At 39.8% G+C, this 20512-nt stretch overlaps 1 protein-coding gene across 1 annotated transcript in view; it reads left to right on the top strand.

Moving 5' to 3' along the window:
- Positions 1-16989: 16989 nt before the first annotated feature.
- LOC150084499 (homeobox protein Dlx6a-like) overlaps positions 16990-20512 on the top strand; it is a 73546-nt gene continuing 70023 nt past the window's right edge. The window contains exon 1 of the mRNA XM_090376099.1: positions 16990-17593. Within this exon, the coding sequence (XP_090232225.1) occupies positions 17266-17593 (328 nt within the window). The 5' untranslated portion in view covers positions 16990-17265. The remainder of the gene's footprint in view (positions 17594-20512) is intronic.

Below are 20512 nucleotides of genomic sequence, written 5' to 3' on the forward strand. Positions count from 1 at the left end.
ATAATCGTTACCACAGTTTAGGCATCACTTTCTCCCACGGGCAGAATACGAAATAACCATTTGAAAAACCCTATTTCATCTCCACTGTGTGAAGTCCGTGCCAAGAAACTGCGTTCAAGCGATTGCAATCAGGCCATCTCTTCCTGTGAGACATCAGTTCACAGACCGAATGAATCCACGAGCCTGCGGATCCATTTTAATGATTCTTTGACTATTAATTCGATAAAAAGTCTGAGAGTCCACTCTGACATAAAGACCATAGTACCGATAGGGGTAAGGAAATATCCACATGCGTTTGATTTGGCTGTTTTATTATTATTATTTTTTTTTTTTTTCGATTCTAAGTGACCGGTAACTCCCTCCATCAACCAAGAAGTCAACCCTCTCTCTCTCTTTCTCTCTCCAGGGCACTATAACCTTTAAAACATATACACATGGGTGGATGAGTTTATCCTCTCGGGTAACCTTATTACGGACTATTTATTTTGTTTATTTTACCCCACTAATTAAATAACAATTAATATGCGGTTGTACTTGTACTGTTTATGAAACATTTACGTCGCTGGGCACTACATAATGTTAATGTGTTCACGTTTTTCACTAGTAAAGCAACGACCTGATGTTCGCTTCTCGCAATCTTACTGATGCACACATTTCTGTTATTGGCGTTAATCTTAGACGTCCCATGCATGTCTAAGATTTACGCCAACCTTAATTGTTCATTTAACATTGACAAATGCAAGGTATTGCATATGGGTAGCATTAATCCCACATTGACATATCGACTGTGTGGTAATATACTCAGGTTGGTATAAAATGAAAAAGATTTTCATTTGCATGTTTATAGTTCATACCAAATAAGGCTGAGTTTCATAAAAGGCGTTAGGCCGGCTCAGCAGATTTTTGTAACTCAACAGATGTCAATTCAGTGAAAGTGGTTCCTTATGTCTATTATGTGGGAAATGCTTGCCTTTCTTCATTTCTTTCTTCTTTTCAATAATCAATCACAAAGGTTCACAACGTTTATAATTTCATTGCAAGTTTTTTTTGGAAGCCTACTTTATATCCTCTAGGCAGAATCACACGAGGTTCATCCTGACCGGTTAGCTGTGAGCTGGTTGTCAGGAATTTCTTTCCAGACATAAAGTGATCACCTGCGCACTAGAAAACATCTGTATTGGTAGAAACCAACCAAAGAGCTAGTCGGTTAGACTGGGTTTTTGTAATAGTGATTCTGGAAAACAAACTTCAGCAAACTCGGATCGGTAATTCTTCAGGAGCATTGTTAAAAATAATGCCGGTTGTTATTTGCCATGAAGATGATGTGAACTTTCTTCAAGTAAGGATGGCAGACCTGGGAAGTTGAAACCATTGATATTAACGAACGTTGCAAGAGCACAAATTTCCCAGTCATAGTGCACCACAGAGTAGAAACAAATGTTAATATACTTTCTGATGATTTAACTCCGGGATTCAAATTTTTCTAATCGAAAAGGAAAAAAATAATAAATAAAAAATCCATCAAATAACTATTATATGCGTATATATGCTAATAATTTCTTGCCAGTACTCGCGGAACTACACTCAATGCACAGTTTTATAAGTACGCTTCGAACAGTTGCAGAATGAAAAAAAAAACGAAAATCAAAGAAATTTTTTGTTTATACTCCTGGTCGAACACAAAGAGCAACGGAAGCCACAGAAGACAGAGAGAGTATCACTGTTCTTAGTAGTTCCTCCGGCTTTTAAAATGGTCACTCAAGCGCGTGTACCTCTTTACCCTCGCGCTTGACCACCCCGCAACTGCGGTCATTGTGACACTATTGCCAAATAACTTTTTACCTACGCCGGTGAATTTTTACTGCAGAGAGAGATGTCCTCCACTGTAAGAAACTGAACAAAACTCCACAGCTACGCATCATTCCCTTCACATACAGGACTGCCAACTTGCCTTATTGTTCATTAGAAGTTGCTATTTGAGTGCTTAACGGCACAATAGTCTCTGAGGCTATTGTGCCCCTATCTTAGGGTGAATAAATTAATTGCAGGATTTTTTTCAGTCGTAATTTTTACTGTAAATTGTTTTCTTATGTCGTGGTATAATTTACCTTCCTTTGTCCTGTAAATGTTATTTTATGTTATATTTAGTTAGAGGACTTGATTGACTTCAGGTATTTGAAAACTTCCGCTACATAACTTTCGTCTTTCAAAAACAGTTTCAGTGCGAGAGGTCTGGCATTCGAGAATAGGAGCTAAAAGCTAGTTGTCACTGTCCTGTAAACAGTGGGCAGTCAAGTATTAAATGCTGATTCTTTGTAATTTACAACTGAGGTGGGTCTTCTTGGAGTACGTAGTATGTTTGCCCTATTCTTAATCTGGAAAGAATGGCTTAAAAGCATCTGGACTTACTAATCTTGAAATTTACACTCATGGCAGCCCATAATTTAAATTTAAACAATCGAAATCTCGTTTTCATTTAACTCACGCTCGTACTTAGAAGTGACAGACCTAAAGGTGAAGAGGGTGACAATGAAGCCACCTTTCTAAGAAGCAACAACATGGTTAACAGGTTCGTGAAACCAGAAATTGAAGACAGAGCCTCACTCAATGACAGGGGTGAAATAGATTCTTTCGAAAGCAGCATTATGTGGACAAACCAAAAGGCATAAATTGCTACTTTTCCTTGGCGAAATTTTGGACGTCCAGTGAAATTATATACAAGACAATAACCAATTCCACCCTATCAAACATAGATTTCTAAAACTTTTTATGAAAAAAAAAAAAAAACTGTCCCAAAAATTATCCTGAAATCACCGAGTTTCATTTGTATTCCAAAACAATTTTGTTCCTGAGTGACCAAAATGGTTTCGGGGTAAAGTGAAAGAAAGATTAAGGGGAAGGGGGAAATCAAAATGAACGCCGAAGAACTTAATTTGAATTATACACCAAATATTTTGAATTCTAAACTCAACTATTTTTGAAAAATGAGAGATTGACGGGAATTCAGATTTGTTCCGATTGATTATAGTTTTAAATTTGATATTTTCGATTTTTATATTACGGATTTTGATATGACATACAAGACGACGTGATTACATTTCAGTTTTTATGCTTGTTTGTGTTTTCAGGTTTGAAATATTCTTGTTATATCTTTAGAAATTCCTTTGCATAATAAAATTGAACATCACGTTGATATTATATTTGATTTCATTGTACTTGTTGAGCGAATTAAAACAAAATAATTGATAAAATTTTCCTTCACGACTTTCTTAACATTTTGCTGCAGATTATTTTTAAACAAAGGATTCCAGGTCCCTAACGATAAAAATATATATATGCATTGAATGCCAAAGCAATTTTATCGGAAACTTTTCCGTTAATACTTCAGTGATAATTACAGTATTTCATTATTTTATGTTTTATTTATTTAAAATAAATATGATGGAAATGCAAGCTTAAAAAAATATATATATTTAATATCTTTAAACACATTGAATCGCATCTAAACAAAATACCCATTTAAAAATTTAATAGTAGTAGTAGTAATGCAGGCGTGATGCAAGAAAGCAAGTGTATGAGCTTATGTAGCATCAACCAAAAAAAAAGTTCACACAACTATTCCCTCTAAACGATAGTCCAGTTCCTCTTTGAATTTATTTAAGCTATCAACATCCACAACGACAGATGGAAGTTTGTTACAGCAATTGACCACCGGCTGGCTAAAGACAAACTTCCGCACATCTATTCTACAACTGTCTTTCCTCAATTTGAATCTATGCTCCCTCGGGTTCTTAGTCTGAGCAAGTGGAAGTATCGCGTCAGCATTGAGCCTGCTCAACCCATTCAAGGCCTTATACACCTCAATCAGATCACCTCGCATGTGCCTAGTCTCCAGCCGCTGCATGTTGCAGAATTTAAGCCAATCTTGTAGCCCTTCTCTGCACATGCTCAAACAACTCTACATCTTCCTAAAATGAGGCCTCCAGACCTGTACGCAGTACTCAAGGCGTGACCTCACCATTGCCTTATACAAAGGGATAATCACATCCTTTTCCCTGCTAACGAAATTCCTGTATATCATTGACAATACCCCATGACCTGCTCTGTCACCTGTCTGCATTGCTCAGAAAACTACATATCTGACTACACAATCACTCCCATATCTTTTTCATTTTCTACCACCGAAGTGTAGTACCACACAGTTGGTATGTTCCGCTGAGGAAAATTCTACCATATGCAGTACTATGCATTGCATTTATCAATGCTAAACTTCAGTTGCCACTTCTCAGCCCATCTACCCAAATTTTCTATATCCTGTTGCAGTAGCACATTGCCATTACTGTCATTAACAACCCTGCTAACCTTTGTATCATCTGCACACTTCGACACTAACCCTGATATACCTTCATCAGTAGCATTGATGAATACATAAAACAACAGCGGGCCCAACACCAAACCCTGTGGGACTCTACTAATAACATTAGTCCACGATGTTTGTTTGTTATTTGGTTTTTAGGAGCATTAGCAACTAAGGCCATATTGCTCCGAGAAATGCGGTGGTCATTCCCTGACCTTTCCTCATCCTCCGTATTTGGTGGTGATGGGCTGAACCCCGGTCTAATCAAGAAGCGTGTGCTACGCACTGCTGCTTCTTCCCACCTGGCTACGGAGGTGCCATTAGTCCACGAAGAGCAGCGTCCATTGATTACACTCTCTGTCTTCTCCCACTCAAACGCCTTTTTATCCATTGCAGCAACTTACCCTTAATACCATACTGCTCCAATTTGTACAGTAAGCTTTCATGCGCAACAGTGTCAAAAGCTTTCCTGATATCCAAGTATGTGATATCAAAATTATTTTTTGCATACAGTTCCTATGTAACCACATCATAATGTGGTGTGCAAAATTTAAGGACCAGTCACGTTTTCACCTGTAGCTTCTCATAAGAGTGGCCTGGATATGGGAAAAGCATACCAAAGGAATCTCGTGAAGTACAGAAATGATGAAGGAAACAACAACGGAAACAAAACGATATAGAGGGATTTAATTAAAAAATGGCAACATAGCACTGCCTGCCATGATACAGACGCATCACTCCAAAGATGGAACAAAGGGAAGAGGTGATCCTCAGTAGGAGATATGGCCACCCCTAATGTCGATGCAGGCTTTGCACCGCCTGTCCATACTTAGAACAATGGTGTTTGATAACTTATTGAGGTAACATCGTCCATTCCTCTCTCAGCGTCATCTTCAGCTGGTGAACATTTTCCGCTAGGCGGCTCCCCAGAGCGTTCCATATGTGTTCGATAGGATTTAGATCAAGGGAACGGGCAGGCCAATCCATACGAACAATGTCCTCACTTTCCAAAAGGATAACAACAGCTGCAGTGCGATAGGGTGTGCCATTAACCTCCATAAACACGAAATCGGGGCCTCGGAACAGACACACATGGGGAAGGATTACCTCAGTAGAGTATCATGCACCGGTTACAGTATCGCCTTCCAGTATATGAAGTTGTGTACGTCCATCCAAGATAATGCCTCCCCAAACGAGAACACCTCGACCGCCATATCGATCCCTTTCAGTGATGTTTGCAGGGTGATACCATATGGCAACCTCTCACCAGATTAGCTGACGTCCAGAATCGCTGCTGAGACTGAATCTACTCTCATCAGTAAAGAGTATCTTAAGTAAAGATTTTTTGGTTGTAACCTTTAGAAATAGTGTTGGTCCTTAAGTTTTGCACACCAGTGTAGTATTCAATCAAATCTGTCAGAGAAGACTTTCCCTTAACAAATCCACGCTGTGTCTGAATTATTGCTGCACTCTTGTCTAGATGATCCTGCAATGCATCTTTAACCAGGAAAGAGAAGTTTAACTAACTAGTCTGTAATTACTCGTGTCACACTTAAATCCCCCTTTGTGAATTGGGAATACATTTTCACATCTTCAATCCGTGGGGATTTCCTCTGAGTCCAAGGATGCTCTCATAATTATTGCTAAGGGTTTTTTTACTTCCTTTATCGGCTACTTTAACATAACTGGATAGATCCCATCAACCCCACGTGCCTTTTTTATGTTTAACTTCAACAATGTCTCCTCCACTTTGCTCTTAGTTATTAGAAAATCATTAAGCACCCTGTTACAGTTTGATAAACTTCTGGCATTTTCCTCCCTTAATAAATTGTCATGTGTGAATGTAGATGCAAAATACTCATTCAGAATACAAATTCATTAATACAAAAATAAAATAAAATAAATAAACAAAAATGTTCTAATAATCTTTCGGGACTAATTGGTGCAATATCTCACTTATATGGTATGATACAATTATGTTTCCTAACAGTAAAATTATTTTAACTTTTTGCAAAGCAGCCTTTTTATTAATATTATTATTAATAAAAGAAGCCGCCTTTTATTAATAAAAAATTTAAGAATAATAACATTTTTAATATTATTGTTCTTAAATTATTTATCCCTGACAAGGGTTCCACCCGTGACAGGTACTGGTGCTGGTACCAAGTGCACAGGGTGGTTGTTATTTGTGGTGTTAGTCAAAGAACTCTGACTATCATACAAGTGTTCAGGATTGCGACTTTCTGGAGTTCCTTGTAGGTGGTCTCTGGGAGACCTATTGCTGCTCGGGAGTTATGTAGAGTTTTTGACACTATACCGGTGGTTGACACGATGACAGGGACAGTCGTTACTTTTTGCATATGCCACGTCTTTTTGATCTCCTGTCTCAGGTCCGTGTACATCCTGATCTTTTCATTGTGGGTTTTCTGGAGGTTGCCAGTGTTGGACACCGCTATGTCAGTCAGATAGGTAGCCTTTTCCTTCTTGTCTTTACTCGGACCCCACCACTGGGTGCGGTCCGAGTACAGCTTGTGGGTTGGGGTCTCTAGTACGGCCTGGGGTTCATGCTGGTAACACAGTACACTTTCTTTGATCAAATGTTATTTCCTCGCTAGCTTCTGATGTACTGTCCTGGAGACCTGGTCGTATCTACGAGTGTATTCCGTCTGAGTGATCACCTTGCATCCTGCGGTGACGTGCTGGATCGTTTCTGAGACCAGGTGGCATCGCGACATATGTCATCTGACTTGGAGATACTGTTGATATGGGGGTTTGATGGCGCATAAGCTACTTTGACCATAATGCGTTTGGAGATGCATTTTATATAGTTTCTGGTGCTGATTGGATCGCGGGCATGAATCCTTCAGTCTCGGGGAAGAGCGTCTCGCTCGTTAGCCATGCATTGAAAGCCATTTTATCTACGTTGTCTTGACGGAGGTAACCGTAGCGTCTACCACGGAGTGCCTTCTTTGCCCGTCTGAGGGGGAGGGAACTCCTCGCTTAGAAAAGAGGCATAACTCACTCAACCTATCTTCATTATGGCCTGGTAGAGTGCTGCTGTGTTTTTCTGAAAGTAATCTTTCAGGTTAGCTATTGCTGTCTTCTGTTGCTCGATGAGGTCTATCAGGCTCCTTCCTTCTTCTTTCCAAGCTATTGTTTGTCTCTCCACGGCTGACTTTGGGTGGTGTTGGCAGCTCTTGGTCATCATTTTCCCCATCTTTCTCATGATATCCTCCAGACCGGTGTTAGTCCAATCTATGATTCCGAAGTAGTAGGTTAGCACTGGGATTGAATAAGTGTTTATGGCTTTAACTGTGTTTCCTCTGTTCAGCTTTGCTTTGGGCAGGCATCTGAGCCGATTAATTTTCCCTGATGCAATCCGTGAATCATGCATTTGTCTACACCAAATTCCATTCTGATATCATTGCTTGGTGATCCGGAGTAGTTTCTGGAGTTGCTTCTCGGTTGCCGCGTAGAACTTGATATCATCCATGTCTGACCCTTATGTAATGGACGTGGGATAGTATTAGATACCCCAGCTGAAGTTTCAGATGAACTCAACAGTTACTTTGCATCGATATTTAGAGAAGAAAACCCTTCACGTCAATGAGAAATTCTGGGAGTGAAGTTGAAAAAAATGTAATTAATGATGTTGAAATTTCACAAGTTTATTTAATTAAAAATCATCGAGCCTACAGGCCAGTAAGGTTCTTGGGGGTGATAGTATTTACCCTATAATCTTAAGGGAGGCGGCAAGTGAGTGCATTGAACCATTGAGACTAATTATGAGAGCATCACTGGACTCGGGAGTGATTCCGTTGGATTGGAAAAGAACCAATGTATCTCCAATACATAAGGGCCGGTTAGTCTAACTTCAGTAGTAGGGAAAATCATGGAGACTATGATCAAGGGTGGAATTCAGAATCACTAAGATAGAAATGGGTTGGGTTGGTTTGGGTTTTATTGGCGCATCAGCAACTGAGGCTATAATGCGCCAAATACCAGTCATATTATAAAAAGTTAAAATATTCAGTGACCTAAGTAGTTAGGCCACCATGTCCAGATATATAATAACAGGTATATAAAAAATAAACCAATAAAGAGATAACAATAACAATAACATAAATTTTAAATACAATTAAAAACTTTTATTGATTTAAAATAGTTAAAAACAGCAGACACGTTGTCATTGTCAGATAAAATCTGACTGAGTGTATAAGGTTCAGTCAGATGATTAAAAACGGTAAAACGAGTTCTGCTAAAATCTGGACAGTCAATTAAAAGGTGTCTAATCGTTAACATTGTGCCACAGGACACACACATAGGAGGGTCATCAGCCCTCAGCAGAAACGAATGAGTTAAATGACTGTGTCCTATGCGGGTCCGGGCAAGAACAACTTCCTCCTTACGATTCCTGCGCAGACTAGACTGCTACGGTTCAATTACAGGCTTTATATGATATAATTTATTCGCAGTCTGTCTATTCCACGAGTCCTGCCATTGGGAGTGTATGTTTTGGTGTATTATTTGCCTGTAGTCTGTATAGGGGACTGACAGGCAGCGGTTATTATTGGGAATTGCTGATTTGGCTGCGGTGTCAGCCAAATCATTTCCCCTAATCCCAGTGTGGCTGGGAATCCAGCAGAAACGGATATCATATTCACGTCCAAGGAGGAAGTGAATCTTCTGCTGAATACTAGACAGAACAAGATAGAAATGGAATTCTGAAGGATACTCAGCATGGTTTTATAAAGGGAAAATCATGTTTAACAAATCTGGTTAGCTATTTTGACAGCGTCACTCAAGAGCTGGACTTGGGGAATAATTTCGACGTTGTTTATTTGGATTTCAGCAAAGCTTTTGACTCAGTCCCACATGAGTGGTTGCTTTATAAGCTGGAACAGGTTGGAATCACAGGGAAAATCCTTAGATGGATAGCAGAGTGGCTTCAGGGCAGGAGGCAGAGGGTTGTGATAAATGCTTGTTCCTCAGATTGGGTTGATGTAAGAAGTGGCCAAAGGATCAGTATATGGACCATTGTTGTTTTTGATTTTCATAAATGACATCGATGAAGGGATAGAAGGCGTGATGTCTAAATTTGCAGATGATGTAAAGATCGGTAGAGCAGTTAATGATTGCCGCCAAGCTTCTTCAGAATGACCAGAGAAGGTCAAAAAAATGGCAGCTATGCTTTAATTCAGCAAAGTGTAAGGTGAAGAACCTGGAGAACAGTAATCCCAAAATAACTTATACACTTGGCGGAGTTAAACTAAAGCCGGTAGTGGAGGAAAGGGACTTGGGTATTGCGGTACGGTTTGCTACGAAGTTTTCCGAGCATTGTAGTCTGGTTGCAAGGAAGGCCCATGGTGTCCTATCGATGATTTATCGAACAATCGCTAGTAGAGCTAATACGTCATAATCCCAATATATAAGGGTATTGTTAGACCACACTTGGAATACTGTGTTCAAATATGGAGACCGCACCTAAAGAAAGACATTGTGCTTCTTGAAAGGGTCCAAAGACGGTAACTCGCCTGGTGAGATCTGCAAAAGGGCGTCCATATGAGGAAAGACTTCGAATATGTGGGTTGCAGAGCTTGGAAACTAGGCACTTAGATAAGACTTGATTGAGGTGTTTAAGGCTCTGAGAGGCATAAGCAAAATGAATAAGGACGAAATTTTCACGGTTATAAATGATTCCAGAACTAGGGGCCATAATTTCAAGTTACGGGGGAAGTTGTTTAGACTCGATTGCAGGAAGTTTTATTTTAGCCAGCGAGTTATAAATTACTGGAATATGTTACTTACATGGGTGGTAGAGGCTGACAGTCTGGGGAAATTCACAGGTCAGCTGGATAATTACCTAAGGGAGGAGGGAAATGCATAGGTTGTCCATTTCCTTTTCTCTTATTAATTATTATTATTTATTTATTTTGCCTCTTGCTGAGCATGGTGGTTCTTCCAGGGAACTGTCCTGAACATTTCCCTGAAAGATTCCTCTCCTTCAGTCTGGTTGTTATGTTCCCGACCTCGATGTTAGTACTCCTTTTTGCCTTGGTTGCTTCTAGGAAGTTTGTCGCTGTGGTTTTATGATTTACAAAGACACTTTTATGAGACACTTAAGATTTACAAAGTCGGATTGACTTTGTAAATCTTAAGTGTCTCTATTAGCCAGCTATGAGGCATTGAATTGAAGGCCTTACAATAATCGATTTAGGCCGTGTACAGGTTGCGACGCTTAACTGCGGCATCAATGGTTAATTGCTCCTTGCATTCTTTGCTCATTCGCTTGCATCCTTTCTGCTGTTCGGCCATGACCTTCTGGCTCGCTCTCCAAGTTACCTGATATCTTCTTAGTTATGCAGCCGGTCGTTAGGATCTTGTACATCGTTGGGCGATCGGCCTGTATTTCTCCAGGTTTCTTGTATCTTGGTCTTTAGCCTTAAAATATGTGATACCTTGAATAAGAAATTCTAGGATTGTCTCTGGGTGCCTTATCATTCAGGTGAACTGCTCTGATATGTGCTTGTGTGTGCAAGTGAGCGTCTTGAACCAGTAGTTGTGGATGCTATCTATTCCTGGGATTCGCCAGTTCTGAGACTTCCTGATCGACAATTTTACTTCTTCCTCTCGAATATCCCAATTTTTCACCGCTTGTACGTCCTTGGTTTTCTTCCGTTCTAGTTCTATTCAAGGACCTCGGCTGTTATATCTTACTTCGCTGCTCCATATGTTGCCACAGAACTCCTCAAACGCCTTCTGTTCGGGTGGTCCGTTTCCGTTATTGCCGTATTCTTCGATACTCCTGTACAAGGCTCTTTAATTTCCATTGAAGATTCGCTTGTTTATTTTCTTCTGGAAATTCGCTTTGTATCGGCGTAGTCTCTTGTTGAGTGCAAGGAAGTTCTGATTCAGTGTGTCTAAGTATTCTCCTATTCTCTGATTTTTGGTCTTATGTTTGCTGTGGACGTTGTCTCTCTTGAGGATGTTTTTCACTTTTCCAATCAATTTCTTGCGCCTATTATATTACCCCGTTGGTACTGGGTCAATTAACCCATCTTGACTCTTAAATTTTCTATCTTCTGCCGAAGTCTTCTTTCCCAAGCTGGTTTCCTTCGTTTCTCAGTTCGTTTCTTCTGCTGCTGTTCTCTTGTTTCTCTTCCATTAATCCTAGTGGCTGGCTGTTATGGCAGCACAGTATACGGCTGTGTAAATGGCCTCCAGTGTTGCACCATTATTTTGTTTTCAACAGAAAACTACGACAGACTGAACCAATTTGCAGTTTAACAAATGGTTCTCACATACCAGGCTGAACAGAACGATTCAAAATGCTCTCGTAATGGTGTTCTTACTAAACAATCCCACAATGTGCAATTTGAGGAATTTAAGGATGCGCTGGGAGTAATTTTGCTTGGCTGTGCATTATGATCTCTTTCCTGTTTATTATATAATAATTTCAATTAATTATCCTTTATAAATCAGAAAGATCACAAAAATTATTTCTGCTCCAAACGGACGGGATTTGTGCCAGTGGAGAATTCCCATTCCAGGTCTAAGACCCTATCCCTCTGTCCAGTTAACAGAAGACTTCATCAAACGGGTAGATCGATCTCAACGAGATACTTGCTCGTGCCCAACAAATGGACGGAGACCTCAATGTATTTGCTAATGACCGGAAATATCGAAGAGAGATCCTGCAGTGCTCCACTACATCAGTATGCCCTACCATATCCAGTATTATAATATCCTCTAATGGCTCTGCATTTGACATTTTGCGGTTTGTATAATTTATTCATTCATTCCATTATTTTTATTACCCCTCAAACTCTATACTTTCCTCTCCTAATTTTATGCTTTTGTTCGCCATGTATAGTTCTGTGTGATAGCTAAAGATCTCATATCATACTGCTAATATATACTTGCTAGTTTCATTATTTTTGTGCCCTCTTTTTTAATTTTTTTTTTTTTTTTTTTTTTTTACTGCTCTTAAATTTTCTGGCTTGCTCGTTATCTAGATGTGAGCAGCTGGCAATTAGTTCTATACTGTATAATTAAACCATCTCCACATAAAACTCCCAGCCAACGGCTGTGATGCGACAGATTTCCTCCTTTAATAAAAAAAAAAAAAAAAAACCATAAATACTGCTACAAGTTTTCAAAACTCAGAATAAAATAATAGCGTTTCCCGACGTTCATTTGGGGAGGGTAAGAATGGATAAATCTGGGTTCCTAGCTGCTTAAGAAAAAGCTTAAATCCCAAAGAAATTAACAAAAAAATAGAGTAGCAACGAACACAAATTAAAGGAACGGACAGTTTTCCCTCCAGGAAACACTGACGTGGTACATCACATCGTACCTTCAGAAAGGATCACTATTAAACATAAATAATGTGTTGAGCCTAACACGAATCAGTGCAGGAAACTTTGAGTGATTCTCGTGGGTAACGTCGTTTTATAACCACTGTTTGTCGGAAGGAACACAAACAGTGGTTATAAAACTTTTCTTGACACGAGTCCAACAGTGGTTGGACTCTTGTCAAGAAAGAGTATTTTTATTTTTATTATTTTTATTTTTTTTTTCCAGCACATCGTGGCCGAAATCCTCCAAGGCAAATAATTTCAGTCTATATTGGAGGATTCCATGGTATTGTCGAAGTTGTCATCAAAAAAACACAGACAGCCACCCATAGAATACACACGATTTACTGGCAATGCGTTGTCACCTCGTAGCCTATTTGATTTGGTTATATTACATATCTGTTGTAGTCTCGTTCTCTTGATATAAAAAGGGTTAGAGTAATATTATCCTCGTAATTCACGTCTTTTGAATTTAATATTTTACTTTTAAATGTATTAACATCAAAAACCTAAGTTGCTTACCAAAAGAGATCTGTTTCATCAAGAATAATGCATCATCTTTCATATCGTACAGCACAATGACTACGAGAAGTAATTTATGGCTTCTAATTGTTGCCCAATTAAAATTTGTTTATCTCTCCAATTATCCTTCAATTTAGCACTTTTGGATTGTGTTTGTTCGGATTAATAAAAATTAGCTAAAATGAATGAAATTGGAAGGCTATAGTGATCACTTGAGCACTTATTGAAGACTCATCAAATTTATGGATACTACAGAATACATGACCTTGGCCGATGGGGAATGCTATTTGATATATATGATAATTACCAATTAATAAAAGCTTTTTACTAATTACTAATTAAATTAAACGGTTTGTTTGGTGTTTAAACCAGATTAACGAATTTCAAACTACTACTAAATGCAGACGTAGTCACCAGACCATCCTTTGAAGAAATTCAACAATGTAGTTTAATGTGCTAGGACCATCTGACTTTGAAGCAGCCTTCGTTAGCAGTAAATAGGAAATTCATATGAATTGGTGGATTTTCACATACAGCAAAGTGGCATTTCCACTTGCTAAAGTTTCTGGGCACGCACAATCAACTGTTTCAGAGCTGAGAATGCTTTCGCTGTCCATTGGCTTGTAAGGCTAATTACAGTAGAAACATATAGGCTGAGGATGATTCCGATAAGGAAAAATATTTCCTTTTGTCTTAAGCCGCTTACTTCTCAAACTTAAAAACGCGTAAAATTCTGATCTCAAAGTAGTCTATAATATTTATCATTAAAGGAAAAAAAAATAAGATTTTTTCTTATTTTCTCTAAACAGTGAAAGCTGCATGAGGGCCTTAATTTCCTTGTGGCTTTGCTAACTTTTAAGGCTAAACAAGCAATATAAGTATGAGTAGTTCCATGCATTTAGACTCTGAATGGAAGATGAGCAATCTGAGAGAAATTCTGATGCCGGGTCAATGTTTACCGACCGTGAATACTTTGTCTATACAGAGGCACGTTATTATTTGCTGTGACTGAAACTCTAAGATTATCGGTAAAGCAATAAAAAGCCTACAAATCTCTTTCTATCAAGTTATAAGACAGCGAACACATCATGACCACATTTTCTGTTTAACAATCTGATCTATTGGATACAATGGAACGGCTATTCAAACGAGACCAAATTACTATGCCAATAGACCGATGGACGTTGAAAGTTGGTAAAAAAATAAGTTTTCTTATACGCGGTATTTATTTAGTTAGAATATTGAAAAAAAGGAAACTATCGTTGTATATGAATTTCCTCTTGATAAATACAACATATAAGAATATAAGTACATCGTATGTCGTGAAAAATATACGCTCTAAAACATAACAAACGCTTTTGATATTAAGGCCATTAATTTAGTTTAGGCTGATTCAATGACAGTGTTTTAGCTGATTTAATAAGTTTTTTAATCCAGGTGTTTATGCAGTGCTCAATAGTCGATCTTAAATACAATGGCTCACAATGACTCTTCCCTCGGCCGAAACGCAACTTCTAGACAGCTAAACGTCCTTTGGAAACAGAACGTATTGGAGGAGTGGTCAATCGTCTATCTTGATCTTCTTGGAACCTCTTTGGAAATAAGAGAGCCAACTCGATCTTGAGGGCGGATATACTCATATATATATATATATATATATATATATATATATATATATATATATATATATATATACACACCTATATTATTATTTCCTTGAAAATAAATAACACTACTAATAAATATTTATTTAAAATCAAAAATTAAATCAGAGTAAACAAAATGTTTGCATTCTTTTAAATAAAAAAAAACATTTTAAAAATAGAAATCCATAGAAATCGATCGCAGTACAGAAAGAGAGAGAGAGAATCCTTCAACTTTGTAATAAAACTTCAACGAACAATGAATGAATGAACGTCACCATTGTGGCTAGAAGAGGTTGAATTTGCTACATTGGTCAAGTGCTCTTAAGCGCCAACCGCTCCCCTTGCCTCTTCCACACACACACACACACGTTTCTGGTATCTGTGGAAAGTAGGAGGGAGAGCGTGGAGGCCCTAATTTCAACGTGGTTATGGTGATTTTTTTAAGTCAAAAGCCCCAGACTGTTAAACGAGTTAAAAACGAGAGCCGACCGGCAGACAGATATGGTGGTGGTGTCGTCTGTTTCAGAACAATGATTGGCCGTCACATGTATTCAAGCCAACGTGCGTGCGATCAAACAACGACTGCGAGGGTGGTCACCGAGCCGTACCTGTGTCTGACGGCACGGAGTACGCGGGAGCGGCGTCCACCTGTCCTCGACTACATTCATTCAACGGAAGCACCAAAGCCTTCTAGTCAGTTGCCAGGACAGAATAAAAAAAAAAAAAAAAAGAAAGAAAGAAAAAAAAAACGTGCATATTGTACTTCACACGCCACGCAGTAAGATAACCTTCGACCCTGTCCGGCATGAGGCTCACTCTTGCGTGCAGCGAGCGCCCTAAAATCTGGCACAAAGCTGGTTCCACCAGCAGAATGGGCGCAGTCTAGCGGAACGCATCTTGTGCCGTTTCCGGCTGCTTGTTATATTTTTTGTTTTGTTTTTCCAAGTGGATGTTGTCGGTAGGACAGGAATAAACGAAGCAAGCAGTCTCTCTCTCTCTCTCTCTCTCTCTCTCTCTCTCTCTCTCTCTCTCAGAAACTTCTTGATAGAACGAACCACGCACTGTTGCAGTAAGCCGTAGGGCTCCAGTCCGGTTCTAATCAAGGCGACCAGCTTTCATCTAACCTGACGTACGCAATGGTGCCGTGACTTCGAGCGTCCTGTTCTCCTTGGTGAGGGGGTGGGCCATGTACACCCACGAGCTGAGTGCACGCTGAGCGGTAGGGCAGACGGCCATCGATGACCTTGGTAGCACCTACCTTACTCTGGCAGATGTAACGAGCTGAGTGAAAAAAGCAGAGAGGAAAAGCGAGAGGAAAAAAGAAAGCCGGGAATATATTTCCCTGAAGGAATTATGGGTGCATTAAAGTTTTTTTGGGCGAACTTGTAAGAAAACAAACTGCAACGATCTCGTAAAATATTACAACGCGTAAGACTCGTGTCTGAAGAGAGTTTCGCGTGTTAGACAGGCCAAAGTGGTCGTCAGTCTGCAGCTTCAGACTACTCCATTCAGAACGCATACATCGAGCAACGTCACCCCTCACCTTCTGGCTGATCAAGGGGAGAAAAATTGCCGTCGGCCATGAAAGCGCTGATGTGCCGGGACCGTCAAAGAGCTAAGGCATGCCGCACGGCGCCCGTCAGGGCTACGTGCTGTTGAAGCGGCTTGCGTGTCCAGTGTAAAGGACATGTGATGGGCTGGTTACTGTACAGCGGTAATGGCGCCAGCCAGGTGGGGGTAGAAGTGACGGGCCCGTTGTGTTTGGGTTCAGACTGGCAGTCTGAAAAGTTCTCTGTATTCGAAACTCAAACAAAGCGGGTCTGACAGTGGCTGGTGGCGCTCCTCTTAATTCAGAAATTCTCTGCAGCTCCACATTGCTGTTATCTGGTAGGCGTACCTGACAGTGGCGATATTTTTATAAAACTCCGCTGGAGGCATTTGGACCTACGCAACCTGCTCTAGCTCTCGAACATGCCAACCCCTCGTGCCGTACTCACGTCTCTCTACTTCAGCCCTCGGGGGGAAGCTTAAGGGGGTGAGAGGGATAGGCCGGGTTTCAAACGATGAGTGACGGCTGAAGGCGGGAAGACCGTCGTCTTTGTACTGCTGACTCAAACGTGCCTAGCGACGAAGCTTTGACGTTACACGGCTTCTGTGGCGCGTTCGGCCAATCAGAACCGCTCGCTCAAGTTGGGAGGTGGAGCGACGCTAGCTGTCATCCATATTCATTGTAAAGAGACCAAGGCTTCTTGCTAGTTTAAGTACTTGCTCGCTGGCAACGTTCACACCACAAGCACAGTTCTCAACTTTCTTTCTTGGTCGGTGTTTCCTTCAAGCCGTCACCACGTTGAACTTCACGGAGTTTTCGGCCCCCTACCCGAACATGGCGGGTACTGCGGATGGCCTTGACCAGGATGTGACCAACAAGTCGGCGTTCATGGAGATCCAGCAGCAAGGCCTGTCCGCCATGCCTCACCATGCCCAGGCCTATCCGATCCGGTCCACATACCCGACGCAACCGACACAACATGAAGCTGCGTTCGCCACCTCGCAGCATGCGCGACCGTTGGGAGCCTACCCATTCCCTATGAACAATAGTCCGTTAAATGCAAGCCTTCATAATACATACACCCATCCAAGCCACCCGTATCTCACTACATATCCTGCCAATGTACCTGGATGTCCACCATGTCCATCCCCACCTCGGGACGGTAAGTTCGGAGCATTACGTAATATTTGCTATTGTTTCTTTAGTTCGGTTAAGTGTGTGTGCGAGTGTGCGCGCGAGGCTTAAGTCCAGCGTCTCTGTGTGTTGCGAGTTCAACAAGTTGGCGTGTTCACACCCTATAGCGTTAGGTAAACATAGTGTTTCGGAAACGTCTGTGACACTTAGTCGGTAAACATCCGTAACAACCGTCATTAAGCTCGTTACCTAAGTTTGGGCCAGACCGTGATTGACTGCCGTACTTCACGACTGTGTCGACCTGGTAATCTAGCCGTCACGGTTTTGTTGAACACATATTAATGTCGCCTAGGACAGAGGTCATAATAAAGCTATTTGCGGCCAAATAACTCACTAAACGCTGATGACATTAATGTCTGTGTGTTTAACGCTTCTACCTGTACTCGCAATTATTTTAAATGGCGTTCAAATGAGTCCGTCACATAATAACGACCTAAACAAACAATGGAGTAAGTGAATTATGGGCGTAGCCAAGGATAACGCCGTCCTTATATATATGCACGTTCAACAACTGACGAATGATTTTGGTGTTTTTATGGCGTGCACGAGACACTTGCGGACTCCTTTTCGCCAAATATATTTATTAAATCGGTCTTCAAAAATTTTGATATTTCAATACTCGCGCAAAAAAAAAAAAAAAACTTTCGTTACGTTTAAAGTGTTGCTTTAAAGTCGGGCATCTGAATTTTCCCCGTGACTCAATTTCCACCTGGTCTTCGTGGTGAAAATTACTGGATATTTTAGTGCTTCTGCATCGCACGAAAGACACGCAGGATTACACTTATTGCTGGATAATCGATTTTTAAAGGAATGAGGTAATATAATTTTAAAATTATTTTCTTCCGTTTAGCGATTTTGATTTATGCCCGCTTCTCGTGCAGCAATGGCGGAAAAGAAGTCAGCAAGCGCACGTGATCTCTGCGTTCAACCTGCAGATGCTAGCTACATCTATTTTATAGTTCGTTAGCGATGCTGCACTCGCAAAGTTTTATTTTTAACGTTTTATGACTGCGATCATTAGGCCCGGCCCATCTGTGTACATCGGAAGGCGATAAACACGGTACTCTGGGATATCTTCCATCCTAGACAGTTGCTATCTTCATTTAACATCTTTTTCGATGATTTTCGTCCAACTGAATATGTTCACTAACATTTCGAAATATTTCCTCTATTTGCTATACAATGATTGGACTAAAATCAATATTACGACATATTTTATGATTACATAGTAATAGATACGTAGTTTTCATTTTATTCATTGATTCTGTATGTTGGTTTGCTCATAAAATGCATATTATTGACATTACTATATACCTTAAATATATCTTGAGCCGGCTATTTACTAATTAGTAATACTTTTTGTTTTTTTTTTTAAGACGCCATCTTTTCCCGCGGTTATATATTACAGAAATTATTATAAAACATGGCTGCTGGGAAATGGATGCGTCTGCGATGTATTCGAAGTTAAACAATTTCCTTTTTACACCCATCACCTCACCCACTCAGTGGTGCGTCGTTAAAAGCAAACACGGATGTGTTGAGTTGCAGGCAGTTGCTTCTCCCTAGGGCCTCGCCGTCAATGTTGGCAGCTTAGAGCGGGAGAAACGTCCTGAGATAGAATGCACTTTGTTGTAGTTCAATAATTGCTTTACTAGCGTGCCATATCTAGCCATACGAATAACCCGGGACGTGACAGCGCCGAGCCATTCTTTAAAGTCCACATGCGGAGAGATTTTGTTCGTACTTTTGCAATGTACATGTAACGAACAAAGACTTCAAACAGTGTGGACTTTGCTGTTGTTGTTGTTGTTGTCCAATATTAACAACGATAATAATATTAACGCCGTTGTTATTACCATTATGGTTTTTAATTATTACATAAAAGTATCCACTGGACAAGTACGCTTATGTTAATTTTAAATAACGCGGTATTATTTATTAATTAGACCACAGCTAAATATTTGATTGTTTTGGCTTGGATTTTGTCGATTGCTATTAATGCTACAATCACACGTACCTTTCTAACGTGTTTATTATTCTGTATGCACGTGCAATAACACTGTTGTTATTATGAACGCGTTATAACTCAAATCTCCTCTTAATAAAATATGAAAACACGTGCCAGTATTACTTAATTATATATGTTAATTTTAAATAGTATTAATAAAAAAATTGTGGTGTCATCGGACTCTGTTTCTTTTCTTTTTCTTTGTTTTCGGCGTGCAGTTTTAGAATTTTTATTTCAATACGGACAGAATTTGCACTAAAATTCCTTAGTAAATGTTTTCGAAGCTTCTTCATTACTAAAAATGACTTTATAAAGCCTGGAAGTAATCTCCAAGAAGGCGAAGGCTGTGTTGCTCTAGTACTATTAAAACTTTCAAGCAACTACCACTATATGATCTATAAAAATATTGAAATGCTGTGAAATTAGCCTTTTATTATCTATTATTATACCGGGTTAGTAGATGGAATATTAACGATGATGGATTCTTTTAATGAACACTCAGTAGGAAATACTGAGAAAGTTTAAATCAGCAAAATCGAGTCCTACATTGGGAAACATGAGACCTGAGAGTAGTCTCTCTGGACACACGATGATCTCAATATTTGGACTGGCAACATTCTGTAATCCATCAAGGACTTTGTGTATTAAATTACTGAGTATTGCATCTACATCACGACTTACTGGTGAGATGCAAATACACACTTACCCACGCAGTATCATAAAATCCACGTGACACCACCAAATAATGGGATTTTCTATCTTGTAAACTCCTCTGACCCTATGTGGCCATCTCGGAGTGTAAAGAGAAATTTTTATTATTATTTTATCACCCGCTTCTTCTACTTGAGTTCGTCTCATTACAAGAGATTTTCTAGTACC

This window comes from Mastigoproctus giganteus, chromosome 6, assembly GCF_048544385.1.
Source record: "Mastigoproctus giganteus isolate SK-2022 chromosome 6, ASM4854438v1, whole genome shotgun sequence".
Taxonomy (NCBI): Eukaryota; Metazoa; Arthropoda; class Arachnida; order Uropygi; family Thelyphonidae; genus Mastigoproctus; species Mastigoproctus giganteus.